We start from the raw sequence: 21,012 nt of genomic DNA, 5'->3' as shown, positions 1-21,012 counted from the left end.
GCAAAATCTCTACAATATATGTATTCAGTTGCCTAGGTTGAGTCAGATTTACATTGTCTGCATCATAAATCTCTACAAGTTTCACAAATTTTGAGGAGTGGCTGAGGACAATATTGATAGAAGAGTGAAGTTGTATATAATATTTACAGACAAGATCATTAAAAATCCTACTTTATTAACCAGATATTTTTCTTTCATGAGGCCACTTTTTATCCAAACAAAAACATCTGAGATGTAAAAAGCTTTTGCTAAATAAAATTTATGACAATTTAGATGACAGTCAAAATTTTCCTTAGCAGTTTTTCTTTGGTAAAGATAAGCTTGGTGCTTGGAGGAGAAATATAAGGTAAATGCAGGTAAAAATCTTGTGGGTATCACTTCCAAGTGCCAAGCTTATCTTTACCAAAGAAAAACTGCTAAGAAAAGTTTTGACCATTGTCTAAATTGTCATTAATTTTTAATTGGCAAAATTATTTTAAATCTCAGATGTTTTTGTTTCGATATCAATTGTTTTTGTTTAATAATTGTAATATTTTATGTCAAGACCTATGATCGGTTGACAGTCAGCCACTGCAGACTGGATGTGTTGCGCACCAAATGCACTGCCAACTGAATGCTTTCAATATTCATTCAGTCAGCATTGATCAAATGCATTGTTGACCAGTGCGCTGCCAATCTAATGTGCCGCTGACTGACGGTTTTGATATGCTGTTTAGAAAAATCTATATAAAAAGTTTTAATTTACATAAATTTCAGCTTTTATAATTCTAAGTAACATTTTGAATAAAATTCATTTATTTCTGTAAAATTGTTTCTTTTTAAGCATAAAATTAAAATTAAGCTGTAAAACTGAATTAGCACCTATGAACTTTGACCTGTCGACCTGGAAGTTTGGCGTGCACCTCACTGATAATGAGAAAGGCTTACGTTTAAAATTTCATCTTTCTAGACCCAGTAGTTTTTTTCTCTACAAGTGTCTGCAGTGCCAGATGAAGGAGAAGTAGAAAATACAGCTTTTTTGGAAATTTTTGCATTTTTCAATTGCTTGTATTTCAGCAACTGCTTTATAGAAAATTTTGCACATTACCTAAGAAAAAAAATTTTTTTTAATGAGATATTCAAAATTACTTTGGGTGTTTGGGGAGGGCAAGAAATCAACTCCTGAAAATTGGCAACTCTGATTCCTGTATATATAGGCAGTCAGTGAGTTTTTTACTTGGCAGGGAGTCACTGCCATGACTCCTTATCTGAATGCTCATATTTAATTGGCATAACTATTGAATTTGGTTTGAGGAAAATTTCAGAGAATTCAGATAAGCGTGTGCGCGCGCACACACACACACACACACACACACACACACACACACATACACAAACACAGGGCATTTCCAATTAAAATTAGTAATCTTTCCAAGTAAAATTAGTAATTCTTGGCAGGAATTTCTGTAAATCAATTTATTGACTTTTTTTTTTTATCAAAGGAAACCTTACAATCCTGAGATTTCGTCTGATACTATGAGCAAATAACCCACTCATCTGAACAAAGGTCATACCACTGTGTCTTTGTGAACAGACTTTAGCTTGATCATTTTTTGTAACTGATCTAGTGTCATGCTTTAAAGCAGTATGAACAACCGACAGCCTGTGGGCTGCATGCAGCCTTCAGGGCTTTGGCAAAATAATTTTGATATTCTATTTTTTGCTTCATATTATTATGCAATCCTAATTAAACAGATATTTGTGACAAAGAACATTCAAACTAAACTTGACCAGTGAAAAGATGAGAATAAACTATATATTACTTGTTTGCATATCATTAGCATATATTATTTTAGTATTCATGTACTAACAATTATGGAATATGTTGAAATACAACAGTCTGCAACTCTGTAAGAAAACATATGAGGTCTTCTGAAAACCTATGAAGTTTACTTGTTGCCCACATCAGGAAAGGTTGCTCATCACTGCTTTAAACACTTAGATTTGTTGTTTATGTAAATATTCTATCCATTTTTAAGTTTTAGTTTTATTTACTCATTTAGATGTTTATTTTATGATTGTAAGTCAAAGACTAATTTATTTGTGAGAAGTATTAAAAATATTTTTAATAACTTTTGTTGTTTGAATTATTTTTTCACAACAGTTTTTATATTTATTCAAAAAAAATTCCACTTACATCTGAGAGAAATTGAGTTAGTTTGTAGTGGATCATGGACAAGGAAATAAGTCACCTTTGTTAACAAAGTACAAGAAGTTTATTAAAAAAAAAAAACAAAACACATACAAATAAACTCCACAAGACCCAGGATATTAGCCAATGAGAACTTCAACTGAACAATAATGCAACAAGTCACTTGGGACCAGACTTAATAATTGTGAGTAACAAACTCAAAACCAACATACACAATCATATTATTAATATTTAACCTTATGCCATGCATTAATATTAAACCAAAATTAAATATTATTACCAATCCTAGAGCTAGTACAAAATCAACTGTTACTGGTAGATGGCGACATAGACAATATTGTTAGAAAAGTCCTGGATGGCAATGGGTAGAAATGTCCTATAGTCAGAGAGTTATAGACACTAGAAAAGGCACTCCAGTTTAGAATGCCAAGCAGTAAAATAGAATCTCCTCACACAATTTTATTTATCTTGTTCTCTCTCCCTTGTCTTCGTTCTCTACGTGTCAGTTATTCTTTGAAGATCTTGATGCCACGTACTTTTCTTCAACTTTTCTTCACTGGACCACAGAGTTCTTTTCTCTTCTTAAGAGAAGGAACTCACATCTGATCTGGCTCATCTCTCGTCCAAAAATGTCCATTTCTTCTACCTCCATCTCTTGAGCTACCTCAAAAACTCGCCTGACCAGTCCTTCCCAATTGGTTAGCAAAGGGTACACCCAGAGTTTAAGTAGTACAGACAAGCAGGTACAGACAAGCTTACCCAAGATCAGAATTATAGAGAGTTAGACAAAAGAGCATACATAAAACAAAAAACAAACAAAAAAAAAAAGGAAAGGATTACTGTCACACATTTGCTGCATAACACAAGTTCCTAAGTGGTGCACTTCCCAACAGTGCTCTCCTGTGAAAACTTATTCCTGACTCACTCTCTATATTCTTCAGTAAAGCAATAAGTAATAGTTGTTTTCATTATTTCTAATAAACTTTCTCTTAATATTCTAAACATGATTTGAAATCAAGTTCTTTATTAAACAAATTTGTTTTAGAATATCTATTGTTTGTTTGACAAAAGTTATTTATAATACACTAGCTGTTACCTGCAACTTCACCCGCAGGGGTTTTGCAAGCAAACCCCATTTATATTCAGTATTTCAGCAACCATAGTAATTGTTATATAGGCTAACACCTACCGCTGAGAATGATGAGAATTGCTGAGAATGAAACAAACTATTTTCAATTTGATCAATTTTCTGGAACATTTACAATTGTTCTATAATTGAACCAATATGCAATAACAAATTCAAATTTAAAACGGTTCAAACATTTGGTTAAAAAGTCAAAATATATAAAAATATTTATAAGAATGTCTGAAATATTATCAATTTAATACACCTAAGTACTCAATTAAAACTAAATATAGTTGAAAACAAAAAATCACATCTAAAATAGTACAGTAGAAGCCATTCTTCAGGTTAAGCCTTAATCCTCTCCCTCTCCCCACGTGGGGGAATTTCCAAAAATCCCTTCTTAGTGTGCATTTTCATGACGTACCCTAACTGTGTACAAAATTTCACCTCTTTAGGTTCAGCGGTTTGCTCTGGGCGATGATGAATCAGTCAATCACTCAGTCAGGACAAGTAATTTTATATGTTTAGATTAATGTCAGATTAATACAACTTAAAATTATATAATTGTATACAGTATTATTATTATAACAAAAGTTAAATTCCATCTGACGACAAATAGTTCTTGAAACAGATATGAAATAATGTTTACTTTTTAAAATATTCAGCTTTATGAAAAGTATTTTTACTATATGGATTGAAGCTCTTTCTAACCAATTATAAACTATTAAAATGTTAATAATTAAATTTATTTAATATGTTCATTGTTCTGAAGATTATAAAGTGTATTTAATTGACTTCATATTTTATGTAATAGTTCATATCAAAATATTCAAGAACTTATATTTTAATTTGATTAAATTTTGCTCTATTAAAATTCAATTATAAGTAATTTTTTAATATTTTACAAATGATTATTTGTTGTTTTTAACAACATTATAAAAAATTCATTGACTTGAAATTTTTAATTTTTTTTTAAATCATTAACAAACTATCCAAACTCAATTAGTTTTTCAATTAACCTTAGTTATTTATATAATTGTTTAGTTAGTTTTAAAATTCTGTTTTTAACTGGATTAGAAGTTAATTTACATTCACTGTTATTTTTATATTCAGTTTAAATATTTATTAAACAATAAAAGCATGTCTGTCTATCTTTAAAATTTTGATTTTCTGTTAACAAAGTAAATTTCTTTAGTTTTATTTTTCAAAAGAAATGGCATTTAAAGAAATCTAATTTAAGATACTGTATTATTTATATTATTTTGTTTATTTAATGTGAAAGAAGAGAATACCTAATATGATAATCTTTGATGCCAATTTGAAAGATTATATAGCTCTAATTTTATGGAAAATTAAACATGAAAGCACTAGTTTTATTTAATGGAAAAAATTATATTGCAGTTGAATTTCTCAAATTTTTTTGGAAACTATATTGATAAAATTATTGTTTTTCATTCCTAAAAATATGTATTTAACAATATAACATTACAAAATTGAAGTTTTAAAGATTAATTTTTAAAATTACTTTTTAAAAAAAATTTAATTACAAAAAATTTATAATTCAAAATAATTAAAAAATTATTTACTTTTTAGTTGCAAATTATTTTGATATGATTAAGATAAATGAATTATAATTTACAGATTTGAATTAATTCTCATATTCTAATTCTCATTTTGTTTTCAGAGATTCAGTTTATCATAATTTATTTTTATTATTTTAAAAATAACTTTAAAAACAATATTTTTAAATTTAAAACAAAAGCTTTGTTGAATTGAATTTTGTATTGATTAAACATATAATAAGTTTATAGTTGTAATAAAGAAGTCATACAAAAATTTTTAATTTAGTGTTTTAAACCGTTATAACCACAAAGTTTTATAATTGAACAAATTAGCATATATTTATAAAAATAATTAAAATTATAGTTAATATCAATGCCATCATTTATTTATGTTAGGTTCAAAGATTGAAAATGCTCAATGAGCAGAAAAAAATGACCAGAATATGTGGCTTTACAGAAACAATCACAACAAGAAATTTCATGTTCTGGTTATTTAGTTATAAAGAGCCACAATACCAATACCTGTAATTTCAAAAATTCCATGAGGTGAAATTTATTCAGGACTCAAAAAATTTACATCACATTATAGCATTATTAGCTTATTACTGTACCATGTATTGTTGCAGAAACAATATAGGTATTTTTATCACACATGCATATAATAATAATAAATATAATAATCTTAATGTCATTGACAAAGAAGACCAAAATTCAAATTCAAAGTCAACTCAATTATTCATCAGTTTTGATCTGATATCATAAATGGGGAACTAATCAGCAGAATGACATTATATATCACATGGAGACTTCTGTGGTAATGGAATTTTATTGATTACAAAAACGAGTTAGTTACCACTCTAGCAGACATTTTTGTAAGTGACGCTCTGACACCATAGTGAATAACTCAAAAATCTCTCAGAATCTATGATATGCACAGTATACTGTGTTGTTAAACAACAGAATGCTCAATATGCTCCAAAACTTTGAGTGCTGTCATTGAATGTATGATTTGACTATTTCAGTATGCTGCTGACAATGAAGGCCAGCATATTGATCATGTTGATGCATAGCCACACAGCACACCATGTGTATTATATTATTAGATTGTGGCCTAACCACTTACCTATATTGACTTATTCTGTGTGAAAACTTAAGTGCTGTTCAGTGCAGTGTTGGAAAATTTTAACTGTAAATATATGTTTTTTTTTAAAAAAAGAATGTGTATTAGTTAGTATCTCTTTACTAAATGTCTTAAAGAAAAGCTGATGGAAGAGGGACATATGCTCAAAATGCATATTGGTGTGTAAGATATTCCTGAATAAATAGAGTGATGTTAAAGATGCTCAATGTCTACTTATGCACTCAGTTGTGAAGTAAAGAATACTTACCTATAGCCAAATTGCCTTATATCCAATCATTAAATTAGCCTTTACAGCTCAATAAGAAGTGTTGATATAATTTTATTAAAATTCTTCAAATATTTGACACAATGGATATGTGAGACAATATGAAACAAAATTATCATCAGGTTTTTATAGTAAACTTTCTGTCAGCTAAGTTTTGTTAAGATAAATCAATTATTAATTAAAAAAGTTTCTAGTACTGTTTCAGATTTTATTCTGTAGGTTTTCTTCCTTTTTTTTTATATTTCTGAAAGTGATTTTTGGAAACAAACAATTGAATTCAAGTTACATTACTTGAAGAAATTATTTTGAAAGATAAACTATTTGATAGAAATAAAATGTAATGTGGTTGTGCCTTTAGTTATTAGTTCAGAGTTCATATATTTTTTATTTTTAAATTGTTAAATGATTTATTTTTAATATTGTAACTTTTGAATAAATATGTGTGTATTTTTTTTTGTTTTTGATATTCATACTTTTCTTTTATAAATTTGCCCTTATGTATGTAGTTCAAATAAAATCTTTGTGATAGTCTCAAAAAAATATTTATGAAGTCATTCAATATGCTTGATTGAAATGTCAATAGTCAACAGCCAAGAGATTTACAAATGAACATATCAACACAAATTAATAAATGAATTCTGTGCTATATAATACAACAGCAAACTTATTTTGTAAATACAAATATTAATTAATTCATTCTAATTTGGTTATTTTTCAGTGGAATTATTAATATTCAGTTTCATTCATTCATAAATAGGATAAAATGAATTAAAACTGCTAAAAAGATGTCTTAAATTCTTTTATCAAATTTCTGTTTGACAATAAATATACTAGCAATACAACAAGATAACTTCCTATTTTAGATAATTAGTATATGCAGGATGAGTCAGAGTTCCTTGTACCTTTCTTTTTCATTTCAAAAGTACTGAAGATATATTAATTTTGTTAATGTAGTTGCATAGGAAGTCATGAATGGATCAAACTTTTTCTGTTCATCTTGAAAATGATTTCAAGATCACTTAAAACAAATTACTTTTACTTCTCATGAATTTAAAGTTCATTTTTTAAAAGGATTAATACCTTGAACATTTGCTTATACAATGCAGACTAAGAATCCAGAAAATGGTTTTAGACTGATAAATGGTGTTCCTTTAACTTTGTATTGGAATTTTAACAGCACTTCTGCTTGTTAGAAAGATACAGCATAAGTGACCTTGAAATGATTTTCAAGGTCAACAGAATTTCATGTGATTATGCATGACTTCCTATGTAACTACATTAACAAAAATAATATATCTTTAGTACTTTTGGAATGAAAATAACACAGGAGATTTTAAACTTAACTTATAAGATCTCAAGATTAATGAAGATCCAATTATTTGCTGCTATATTAATCAGATTTGATGTTTCAGAGATTTTTCTAAAGATGGATATCAGATATGAACTGTATTTATTAAAATTTTTAATTAAATAATAAATTATTGAAGCATTTGACATATGTTTTGATTCATCCATTTTAACATCTGTTTGAATATTTGTACTTGGACAGAATTGTATTTGCTAAAGTGTCTTTTACCTGATATGATATAAGATATTTTGCATAGTTATTGATGATCAAAATATCTCATAAGGCTCTTTGTTATAATAAATTTCTTATTTGCCTTCCACTTATTAAAAAAAGGTATCTGTGTTAGTATATGATTTATTTTGAAAATACTTTCATTTTCTTTGGCATAAACTCATGAATCTTAAATATGTATCAACTAAAATCTAAAAAATTATTTATTTGTTTTAATCATCTAAAAAATTATTTATTTGTTTTAATCATCAGTATCATACATATATGGTACCATAATCATAATTATTTATTTTTGATTCTAAAACACTGTGATTTTGAAATAGAATTTTAAGATCTTTTGTTATGAAATGAAAAATTTTTAATATATGAAAATGAAAAATTTTTTAAATATTAAATTTTATTCAGTAATAACAAATTAGAAAAAAAAAGTAAAAATACCATGAAATAGGTAATGTTTGACAGCTTTATTTTCATGATTTTTTGTATTAACAGTAACTTTTCATTTTAATGATGCATCATAATGTTGTCTTGAAAGCATTTTAATCATTAAAAAATGAGTTTAAATGAAACTCTTCATTACCATCAAAGTGCTTTTGAATGTTGAGCATTAAAGCTGAAAATGTTTATATTGCTTAATGTATTAATATATAATGCACCACATGATCATGATTATTTCCAAAAATGGATAAAAAAAAGTGTATTTCAGAATTGAGAAAATATGGTAAGTCTAAAGTATTTAAAGTTATATAATTGTGATATCAAAATTAGTGAATTTTACAGCATTTCTAGAGTTGTCACAGTTGTCTAACATATACATACAAACAATTACTAATATAACTACTCGTATATATATTAGTAGTTGTCTGTATGTTTCCTACTGTATATCATCTTCCATGTTGAAAGTCATTACAGAAATCTCTGATAGCTGTTTTTTAAAATTTCAACTGTTGTAAATCAGAGCTAAGAAATATTCTATTTCACAATGTCTCAAGTGTGTGAAATGTGGAAACTTAACAATATTGTTCAGTTCAGATTTTGAGGAGGCTGTTTCATATGTAAATGTCCAATTCATTGTTCATTCAATTTACTGTCGAGATAATCTCTTAAGTGGTAGATATATGCAGTTTCAAACACAGAGACTTCATAACTACTTTGTACTGGAAATAGATTTTCTTGTGACTTACCTCTCAATAAATACTATTTCAAATAGATACTTGTATCTTAAGTGGTTAATTTAAATTTTTAAAGAAATCTCCAGTCTCCAAAGAAAATTCAACAAATGTGTTAATGCAATTTTTCTTCTCCAATAAAGCAGGATTTGAAAGACTAATTAAGAATAAAGGTAATTTATTTTAAAAGTTTTGAAGAAATTTAGATAAAAATATAATTGATTACTTTTAGGTATAAATTTTAGATGATTTCTCTGAATTTTTATGTTATTTTAAGAAAAAATATACAACAGAATATATTAGTTTAAAAAAATTGTTAGTTTGAAAAAATGATAGTTATATGTGCTTTGTACAGTACCATCTATGTTAGTCTCATAGAATTTTTCAAAAATAAAAATAAACATAACAAATTGTTATTAAACCAATATTAAAGTAAAAGTTTTTAATCATTAATATTGCCAACAGATGGCGATATATCTGCATTTAGTAGCAGTTTATTGTAATAAAAATTATATCCATATTTTAATAAAATGGTATAATTTAATATTTCTTCAATATTTAATAAAAACAAATATTATACATGTTAACTTTTGGAATGGATATTTTTTCTATCAAAACAAAAGTCCAACTTAATCCTCAAGAAGTTACACCAAATTTATGAATTAAATCTTGTGTTGTGCTGAAATCTACATTTCATTGATGTTTATGACTGAAATTGGGTCTTAAAGGCCAGTCATCCATCATTTGTTGGTAACAGAATCATGTAAACTAATTCCAGAAAAATTAATCATTATGTAGTTTAATAGAATTTTCCAAGCAATATCTAGTTACTAAAACTTTATAACAGAGAGCTGAACTACAGTATTTTTATTTCATATTATTTGATGATGGCATTTCCTAAAATTTTCAGGTTTTGAAGTACAAAATGTTACAATAACATGAACACCACAAACATGAGATTTAAGCCAGCAAATTCATAGGTAGTTAATGGAAACCAGCTTTTGCATATTGTGTAATAATGTAATATCAAATTTAGCTGCTCTTAAATTATATAATGATCTAGTACCTGTTAAAACATAGCTGCTAAAGTTCACAATATGAGAAAACTTGTAAGTATTTATATGAAAGTGTCCAAGAGTCCCTGGGTAATGTATTGAATGATGAAATTTCCGATCAATATGAGATGGAGACTAAGAAAACAGGATGCAATCTCTAGCTTTCCTTGCATCTATTGCGCATTAAATTTGATCATAAAACAGAAAAATGTTAGAAAGTTTCCTGTATTTCAATGAAATAGAAATACAAAGGAGATTTAATAAAAATAACATTAATTTGCAAGAAATAATCCATCTCTCATTTCAGTTCAGAATGGACTGAAGTCCAAAGTTTTTGTTACCCATTATTTTGGAAACTATGCCAAAATACAGTTGCCACTGCCTGTAAATGAAAAAAAACTTGTATAACTTATTTAGTCCATTTATGAAAGCTATATCTTTCAGTGTGCTCATACAATTCAGTTTTTTTTTTCTTTTTGCAATTTCTGAAAATTAGGTTCTCTAGACATCAACTCTTGAATTGATGAGTTTAATATTTTGAGATTGCCTATCTTCAGATTTTATAATCTTTGAATTTAAAAATTTTAGAACATACAGTATAACTATAGAAACTATAACTTTAAATTTAAAATTTCATATCATTATATATTTATTGGGCTGCAATTTTCAAATTGGTCTGTCCTGTCTGTTCTATGTTTATCTTGAGAATGGATTAGATTGATGAAAATCAATATCAGTTATAGAAAGCTTAGGGGCCAAAGATCCTTCCTGATTAAGTTAACAATATACAATAATCATGTGACTTCCATAATCATGTGGAAGTCACATGATTTTGCTTTACCTGATGTTATGTATACATAACAAGGGAAGTATTGTTAATAATGGCAAATTTTACCTTTTCAGTTTTTTGCGAATCTCTACATTTTGAGACCCACTGAACCCAAAAAAGTAGAAAAAAAAGTCAAAGACATTCCATGGATGTGTGTGAGAGTCTATATCATTTAATATCTCAGAATGGAATGAAGATTAAGGAATGAAATTCGGCTCAGCAGCTTCTATATAAGGGGAATTGATGCTATTAAATATTGGTGGTGAAAGATTGAAGGAGTGGGGAGATAAAGAGGGTCATGTGTCATATCTTGAATCAGACTTAATGATATATGTTATTAACACTTACCATTTTTTTATGAAACTGATCACTACTCTTAAAATTAAGCTTTTTGCCATTTGATACAAATTTCAGCCCAGCATTGCGATGATAGCACAATAATATACATTCAAGTTTATTACAATTATATTTCTTTAGTGTAAAATTATATAAACATAAAATAATATTATAATAAAAAAAAATGAAAGACATCTAAATGTACAAAATTATAATTAAGAACTTTGTTTACATTAAATCTAATAGATATTAATTTAAGTTTAAAGCTAATGAATAATGAAAATATCTAGATTTAAAGATTATTTTATTTTGCATCCAGATCAAAAGATGTAATGTGTTTTCTTTACACTTCTTATTAATCACTAAACTAGAGAGTGTAATTAATAATTGTTTGATTTTTTATTTAGAATAGTCTTAAAGGCTGATATCAATAGACATGTTTCATTCTATTTCACCATATATAATTAATTAGATTTGAGATTTATAAAATAATAAAATTCTGAGTACTACATGGGGTCTTAACTACTTTCAATAATACCAAAGTTTTGGTATCTAGTAGCAATGGGAGCTTTACATTACATATTCAAACATCAGATATGTTACAGTCTAAGACTAGCATAGAATATATTTACACATGATATAACTTTGAATATGCCATGTAAGCCTCCTGTTGTTGCTATTGGATATTGAAACTTTGGAATTATTGAAAGTATTTAAGCCTAGACCCCCAATTTTATGAGATCTGGTATATATACTTTCTTATTCTTAATCAGAAGATAGATTGAAGGATTTCTTATTTTACTAAAATTAGTAGGAATAATTTTATTTAATAATTCAGAATCCTTAGATTTGCAACATTAAAGAATTTTTGTCTGGCATTTTGATAAATCAATGAAATTGAACATTTTCATTTCAACATCTTTGTCATTTCATCTTTTACTTTGTCTTGATGGTAATCTTTTCAGCAATATTATCTATCATTTTAGAGTTGAAGCTAAATTGAGTTGCAATCTTTTTTACGTATATTTTATTTCTTTTCTTTTATCCTTTAATGTTAAGAATGGGAAAACACTCTGATAGACTTTTGAATAATGAAATCTTATATAATAACAGTATTTTACTTTTCACATGGATGTATGTTGAAATATAGATTATAGATTTATGTTCTATTATAATCAAAATACCTAATCAGAATAATGACACATAATACAGTTTTAGTATTGAGTACAGTCGACCCCCCTATAAGATATAGATACGTTCCATTCTTTAGGAATCCGATTTCTTAAGAGTCGTTCCAATCACAGCCTGACACGTGTCAAGTTTACGGACTATGGCTGATTGAAAGGTTTTCTTCCATAAAATTAATCGATTCTAGACTAATCCGACTCAACATTTCCAAAATACGTATATTTTTTTTGGAAATAAAAAATTGTAGGATTACTTACCGAGTGTCACCATTCGACATCGCCATTGCTCAACATTGTTTTCGTCGTGGAACAGCTCAGCAAACCGCGGCCGATTTCTAATAACTTATTTTTCTGCGAATAGTTCCTTGAACTTCGGAGACATCATTAATATAAATAATTTTAATCGCCGTTGAATAAGAAATGTTTCTTTCACAAGAAATGTATAAAATTACAGTACTGTATTAGACTTACAGTACCTAATTTACATACTCTACAGACGATAGTTAGCGTAAAAATCTCCGTAGCGTGGCGCCACGCTAGACGGCGGAAATTATATATTTAATTATAACAAAGTTACAATAAGTTAATATATAATTATATATACAGTACCTAATTTATATATAATTTATATAATACTGTCCAGACGATAGAAATCTCTCCGTAGCGTGGCGCTACGGACGGCGGGAAAGTAGTTCGGCTGCCTGATGATGTTTGAGGTAATTATAGGGAATTTTTACTGTTTTTTACGGATACCGGTCACAATTTTTTCGTAGTTTTATAGGAATCGTAATTATAGGGACCGTAATTATAGGGGGGTCGACTGTATTGCAAAAGTATCTTATGCTGTTACAAAGTATAAAAAAACAGAAAAAACAAATTAGAATTAATGATAAAAATATATTTTTTTATTATTTTTGATATTACATAATTTTCACTGTGTGTTTAGAAAAATTAATTGAATAAGAATGGGACAAGAATGAAATTCATTATTCTTTTCATTAATATGTTTAAATACTTGATGATGATAAATGTAATATAGAAAATACAATGCTAGCAAAAATATATTTTTACTCATTACTTTGTTTATTACTATGTTTTGAATAAGACAATTTTTGAAATAGTTAGTGCCTGAATGATTGATCTCAGTGTCATTAACTTGATTGTATATAAAGTTATATCAGCATTATTCTTAGTATGAAGTTTACATAAATATACAATGTGTTTTAACAAATAAACAAGTCATCCATGTATTTGAATTTGCACATTGTGAAATTTTTATATTTTTGGAAATTCACATTTTTGCAAAAATTAGAATCAATCATCACTATTGACAAATCTATTGGTGCTTCTCTAGTCTGTTTAATCACATTGTCTCCAAGTTTAAAATAAGAATAATGTAGTAATATGCATAAATATTCAGGAATAAGGATATTTCATCTGGCCTCTAATTTTTCATGAAAGAACTTTCATGTAATGATGCATATTATCTCCAGTATAGATAAAGACTTTTATAGTTAATAATTGTTATTTGTTAAATCACAAAATGTGAACAAATGACTCCATGTGATTATTTTAGTAAATACTTGAAATTATTGAAAGTATATGTTTTAGTCAATTCAACAAAACCTGCTTTATGGTTTCCAGTAACCTTCAGTAACCAACCAAATGGTATGAGATGAGATAAAAATCATTATAATGTAATGTTTAACACTATTTCATATATTTTCATTACATTAAAGAATTTTATTAAAGCATAATTAAGTTTGATTAGGGATCAATAAAAAGCATAAGATAAAATAAATTATTTAATATTTTGTAGTAATAAAATAATTTTTAAAATTTCTTATTTTTATTTTTAAATTAATATAATTACCAAAAAAATCAGTTACCTATTTTTTAATTTATTGTGATTTTTTAAAAATAGTTATCTCAATGAAGTGGTTAATATGATGAATCAAGAACCAATGAGAAAAAGAAGATTTATTCTCCGTGCTGATTGTTTTGGGAAGAAAATTGGTAATGATTTTCATACAAATTCATCTAGACCAAGTCCTATTGAAACTGAAGTTCAGTTGCCAACAGGTTGTATATTACAAGAAATTAGAAATGATATTGCAATTAAAAATAAATCAGCTTTGTGTTTAAGATCTCTAGATCATGATAGTGTATATTTAGTGTGTTGTGGATCTGAAATTGAAGAATTAACTCCCTTTGAAGCAGATCTATTATTATCAATAATACCATTTAGAGAAAGATTGAAAGTTTTTGCTGATAATTCTACTTTAGAACAAGCTGCATTAATAACAGAAGGAAGTAAAGTTGATGTATATTTAAATGATAATCTGGAATCAGTAGAAGGTATTGTTTGCTATTGTGGTCCAGTTCCAGAATTAGGAAAAGGAATAATGTTTGGAGTTGAATTATTGGTAATATTAAAATTTTATTATTATTATTATTATTATTGAATTTATTTTAATATTAAGATATATAGTATTAACTTTATGAGTTAAATCATGAAAAATAAAGAAATCAGAAAAAAATTATAGCAAAATGAAAATACTTTATTTTTATTTTGCTGTAATTTACTATAATAAATTACAATTTACTGTTTTTTAAATTTCATTGTATTATTATTTTTTTGAAAACAGAGGACATTTAATGGCAAATTGTTTACAAATTGATATAAAATTATTTTAGAAATATTCAAGAAAACATCTATAGTTAACTTCTGCAGTTATTTTTAGAATATTTCTTTGAATTTATTATCCAGCTTTTGTTTGTTTTGTTTGGAATTGCATTTCAATGTGTTTAAATTTTAAACATATATTTTTATCTGTTATTAGTTTATTTAAATAGGAAAATTATATTTTATAATTCAGTTTCACATTTTAACATACTATTTTATACAAATTAATACATAAAATATGTTAATTTGCCTTCAAATTGGCATATTGCAATATTTTTTTACAAATAACATATTACATATATTATGTAAACTTACAATCTAATAACTTGACCTTATCAAATTTATTTTGCTTAATTATATAAGTGTTTTTTATTCAGTTTATGTATAAAAATTTGTAATACATATATTACTGATGCTTTCATTATGTAATATCTCTTTCCAAAACTCATCATTTTGGAATATAATATTAAAAAATTTAGTTGATGCAATAATAGTGTAATATTTAGAAGTATTTGTACATTTTATTTAATAAGACTCCCATGATTATTTCAAAAAGACTAAATACATAACAATTTAAAATGGTTTAATTTATTAAGTTTAAATGAATAATCTTTAAATAATGATTGTAAATATTATTAAAATTAAACACTTTATATCTTTTTCTTAACATTTTGTGCAATAGTTATAGATTCAGATTCTGATATAAGAATGTTCATTGTTTTCTAATAGCTGTCATTTTTGCAATTCTGTTGTTCTGAAAAATATCATTTTATCAACTGTATAAATATGTAGATAAACTCTAACTCTAATATATATCATGCTATGAAGTTTAGATCAAAATTTTCTATTTTTAATGTGTCCTTAATCATTTTCTTTTTAACGAAAATAAATTAATAATGGATATAGTACACTAGATACACAATAATATATTCTGTTGAATTTTATGTATTTTGAAGCATCAGTAATTTATTTAAAAGAATTGAAATCAATAAAACTAAAACATGATTAGGAAATAATTTACTTTATAATTACTTTTTTAGTTTTGTTGATTTAAGTTCTTTTAAATAATAGTTGTTCTCTGTTGAATTGTTTTTCTCTTCTTATGAATTATTTTCATTTGCCAATTTTATTAATTTTTTTTTAATTATAACAAATAAAAATGTTTTTCTATTCATTTTAGAATGAATTCCATTTCTATGTGCTGAGAAATGATTATTAAAAAAACATTAAATATTCTTAATATAACAAAATTAAAATTTTTCATCTATTATTAAAAATTATTGAATACAGTATAATAATTCTTTCATATGATTGAGAGGAGAATACATTTCAAACTATTTCATTTTTAATTTGAATATTCCAGATTAAAATTATGAAAGTGAAACAATATAATAATTAAATTAGATATATTTTTTTTATATGATTGTTTAAATCATGCAGATTAAAAAATATTTTTTTGAAATACAAAAATTTCAAATGCCAATTGTCTTATTGATTAAATTATCAAAATTTTTGAATCAGTGGGAAAAGTTATGTAGAGACAATTATTTTGATTGGCTTAATGTTTCTAAAATATGCTATATGCAATCTCAATGAAAACTGAATGAAAAAATAACTGCAAAGATTGCAGAATGATCAGTTTTAATTAGTAAAACCATTTTTATTTAAAACCAGGAATTAAATCAAATCTTAATAATTATATAGCAGAATTTTAAACAGAATTAATTGAAATGTATTAATGTTTCATAGATTATAATAACAAAACACAATAAAATGTTTAGGCAAATAAAATATTCTTTCTAAACTCAGTAAATCTTTGATTTATCAGACTGGATTTAATGGACAAAAATTTTCTATTCTATAGAAAAAATTTAAAACCTTTTCTTATTCACGAACAGAGCATGCTAAAAGATTGGAACATAGAGTCAGTGAGTATAAATTACTCAAAGTACATTATATTATTATTTAATTCATACTTATACATCATAACAACATCATAACACATCCTGCAAATTTTAAATTTATTATTAATATACAGTAGTATTATATAGTAGTTTACTAATATTAATACATGTTTTTAAAATTTGATTTAATGGACTTTTGCCAATAATAGACATGCTTTTCCTCAATTAATCTGTTAAATTGATGGCTTACTGTATTTCATTTTACTTATAAATATGATTATAGTTTTTTATTTTATAATTTAAAAAATAATCTGAATTGTATTTTAATTTTTGACTTTATTGATTTAAAAACAACATAAAGAAAATTATAATGGTTTATTAAACTATTAAATTATGTTTTTACTTTAAACCTATACTTTTAATTTTACAGAATTTTATATAAAAGTCATTTATGCCAAAATCAATTAATATAGAGTTATATTTTACATTTTTTATAAGACACTTTAATTTGGAATAACTTTTAACTTATTGCTAAATTCCATAAAATTTAATAGAATTTTATTTATATATATTTAATTTTTTCATTTTTTACTACATTATAAATGTTTTTATTTTGCTGAAACAAATACTTTTATCATTATCAGTTTTAGTAGCTGAGACTATGGAGAACAATGTTGATTCTTTTATTTAACCCAGTAAACTATAATTTTGATATAATAAAATTTCTATTTTTAACTCAATAACTCCTGAAAATTTATTCTGATTAGAATTTAACATATGTTGATTGTTGTCTTGATTTATTGTTTTGAACTATAATCATAAATTTTTATTGCAATTTTATTCTGTTTTTATTTAACAATATATAGATCTATTTTTAAATCTTCAAAATTGCTGAACTTTGATTGATTTTAAATATTGTGGATAATCATTGACTTGGTCATTGGCTTTTTGTTGAATTATTAACTTAAAAATAAAATTTTATAAGAGATGGAAAAATGTAATTGGATTGATTCTGGAAAAGGTGATTACATTTGTAATCCTGAAAAGACAACAATAAATTAGGTTTAAAAAATTTAAATGCAAGTATTCAAAATAAACAGTTATTTAGTTTAATATCTTTATTTTTCATCTTAAAAATTTTACTTAAAAGTTTTTATTATATCTAGTAAAAATGAAACTCTTATATGAATATGAGATATATGGTGTAGACACAAGAATTTGCATCAGGCTATATCTTAATTCTACTATGCAATAACTAAATGCAGTTGCATTGGAGTATAGATAATTGGTAGTGGGCTTTTATTGGTTTGGATGCCATACATCCCAATCCTCTTCTCATGGAGGAAAATTATACCTTGAGTCCTATGAAAGATAATGGCATAGTTTAAATTAGAAAGTCATAGTATATGAAAATCAAGCAAAACCATTTTTTTCCCAGTTAAAATATTCAAAGGGAAAGCAACTAGATACCATCAAAAAATGAGTGAAGAAATCATGTGAGGTTTCTCTTCATGGTTTTAGGTGATCAAGGCCTACTTTGCATTGGAGTGCATAGTGTCCAGACAAATAGCTTACTACCGATTACCTATTCTCCCGTTCAATCACAGTTAATATATAGTAGAAGCAAGATATAGCCTGTTGCAGTGTTTGTCTCTCTATACCCTGTATACAGTATATAAAATGTTGTACTCTTCTTTGTTTATAGGTTTGATAAATGTACATTTAATGAGTTTATATTGTTTATTGATACATTTTTTTATAATAATTATAAGAGTGGCTATTTTGAAAGAAAATTACTAGCATATAAATGTTATGTTTTGTTTTGTGGCAAATAATCAATATTATAACAAAAATCCAAAAATAATCATCAACAAATAAGTTAAATTAAGTAAAAGTATATACAGTGGAACCCCGGTTAACGAACTTAATCCGTTCCGCGACTCCGTTCGTTAACTGAATTGTTCGTTAACCGAAGCAATTTTTCCCATAGAAATTAATGCAAATGCAATTAATCCGTTCTAGTCTCCGAAATTTTTGTGATTTTATTTGTAATATACAGTAATTTTCTTTGATGAAAATGTAGGAAAACGTAGTATCTATCATTACAGCAACAAACATGTAAACTTTGTTTAATAAAATAGCACTGTACATACCTTCGTTTGTTGTAGTTGGTGGCAGAAAAGTGGAGATATACGAACCTTAATGCTTAGAAGGGGAATCCCCTCCAAAAAATAATGGGTAGCACTTCATTGGAAGATTCTTAGAGTCGAAGTCTCTTTCGGAAAAAAAACCCACCAGTGGCTAAGTGGTCTTCGTACCTTGAACACGGGGAGTTCGTTCGTGGGTTCGCACCTCGCTCAGACGGGCTGGCCACGTGGAGTTTTCCGGGTTTTCTCCACGTCTGTAACGCCTAAATAGGGGCCAGTTTCCCTTAAAAACACCTCCCAGAAGGCATTCCCCTAGGCAGATCGCCCAAGTGTTGCGTTGCCATAACTTAACAAACAAACAAACTCTTTCCGTAAGGAACAAGAAATTGATCTAAAGTTGATTGTCTTACTCTTTTAATCAAAATTTTTCTCAAATGCGATAGCGCATTGTCGTTTATATTGCGTTGTCGTTTTCTATTGCCACTATGACTTTTTTCTTTCTTGGATGCCATATTGATTAAATATATAAATCACAAAACTGAAAAAAGAAGTATAGCACAAACACTCGGAAAAGCAATGCTTAACTCGCGCATGCCTAACACCAACTAAAATTTGACACAAAATACCGTTACGTTCGTTATCCGAATTTTGTTCGTTAACCGAGACAAAATTTTTGCAAAATAAAAGTTCGTTAACCGATTTGGTCGTTAACCAGGACGTTCGTTAACCGGGGTTCCACTGTATTTATTTTTATAATAATTAAATAACACCAACACTTACTGTTCTATACTATAAATTTCATTTATGATATAGAACAGTAAGACCCTGCTTAATGTGGAGGATGCGTTTCTAGACGACAAAGCACTAAACAAAATAGCACTAAACAAGATCATTTTAACATAGAGTAAATAGGGAAAGGGGAACATGCTACCAAAAATAAACAGATTTTACTTTGTTATTTTTATATTAATTTGCATAATAATATATGTTAAATAATGCACAAACTTATGCACACAGAAATCTATAGTTCATATTTTGTGATGACTGTTCTGGCTCTTATAAAATTCTTGTTTTTTTTTATAAAGTTATGTAGTTTCATTTGTTGCTTTCTCTCTTTCCTTAAGCAAATGTTGGTAGCAGGAGATTGCATCCAAAATGCCTCGTCTTGCTTCTGCACTCCTTTCAAAATCTACCTTTCAAAATTTAATTTGATCAATGATTTTGGTTATTGTTACCAAACATTTACTAAAGAAATTCTTTGAATTCTTCATTTTCAGAATCACTATTTTCCAGTTCTACATGAATTCCTTGTTCTGTCTGTTCTTGAAGGTCATCATTAGTAAGGCTCTCACCAGAAACCTGCAGTAACTCCTCAATATCCTGCTTCTCTTCATCTAGTCCTGCTGTATCAATTAGGTTGACAGTTTGGTCAACCTAACAACACAGCAATAGGCTCTTCTTGTTGAGAATTCTTGGATACCTTCAGCCGTAACTTTTCTACACTTTGTTCATACATTTATCAGTTAATTCTTGCCAAGCAAAGTTGATATGGCCTAAGGCTTTCATGATGTATGTTAATATATTTTTTTGAAAATTGCATAAAACAAACATAGATTTAAGGGAAGTACAGCACTACAACGAATTGCCACGTTTTGCTGATGATTGATTCGTGTTCGTAAATAATCATATTATATATGAATCAATGAAATGCCATGATAATTTGAATTGGCATAAATTTTTTAGCTTTTTTTAGGCTTTGAGCAGACTGAGTTATATCAAATCAGCGTTAATCAAAGCAGTGTTAAGTGGGGTCTTGCTGTATAATAATTTAATTT

The 21,012-nt window shown here is 26.7% G+C and overlaps 1 protein-coding gene across 1 annotated transcript in view; it reads left to right on the top strand.

Moving 5' to 3' along the window:
* LOC111624689 (ubiquitin carboxyl-terminal hydrolase CYLD-like) overlaps positions 1–21,012 on the top strand; it is a 46,594-nt gene that overhangs the window by 7,516 nt on the left and 18,066 nt on the right. The window contains exon 3 of the mRNA XM_023367597.1: positions 14,365–14,866. Coding sequence (XP_023223365.1) covers positions 14,387–14,866 — 480 coding nt within the window. The 5' untranslated portion in view covers positions 14,365–14,386. The remainder of the gene's footprint in view (positions 1–14,364; positions 14,867–21,012) is intronic.

This window comes from Centruroides sculpturatus, unplaced genomic scaffold (assembly GCF_000671375.1).
Source record: "Centruroides sculpturatus isolate CEXI.00-Female unplaced genomic scaffold, Cexi_2.0 scaffold358, whole genome shotgun sequence".
Taxonomy (NCBI): Eukaryota; Metazoa; Arthropoda; class Arachnida; order Scorpiones; family Buthidae; genus Centruroides; species Centruroides sculpturatus.
This window is presented reverse-complemented; position numbering and strand designations above follow the sequence as displayed.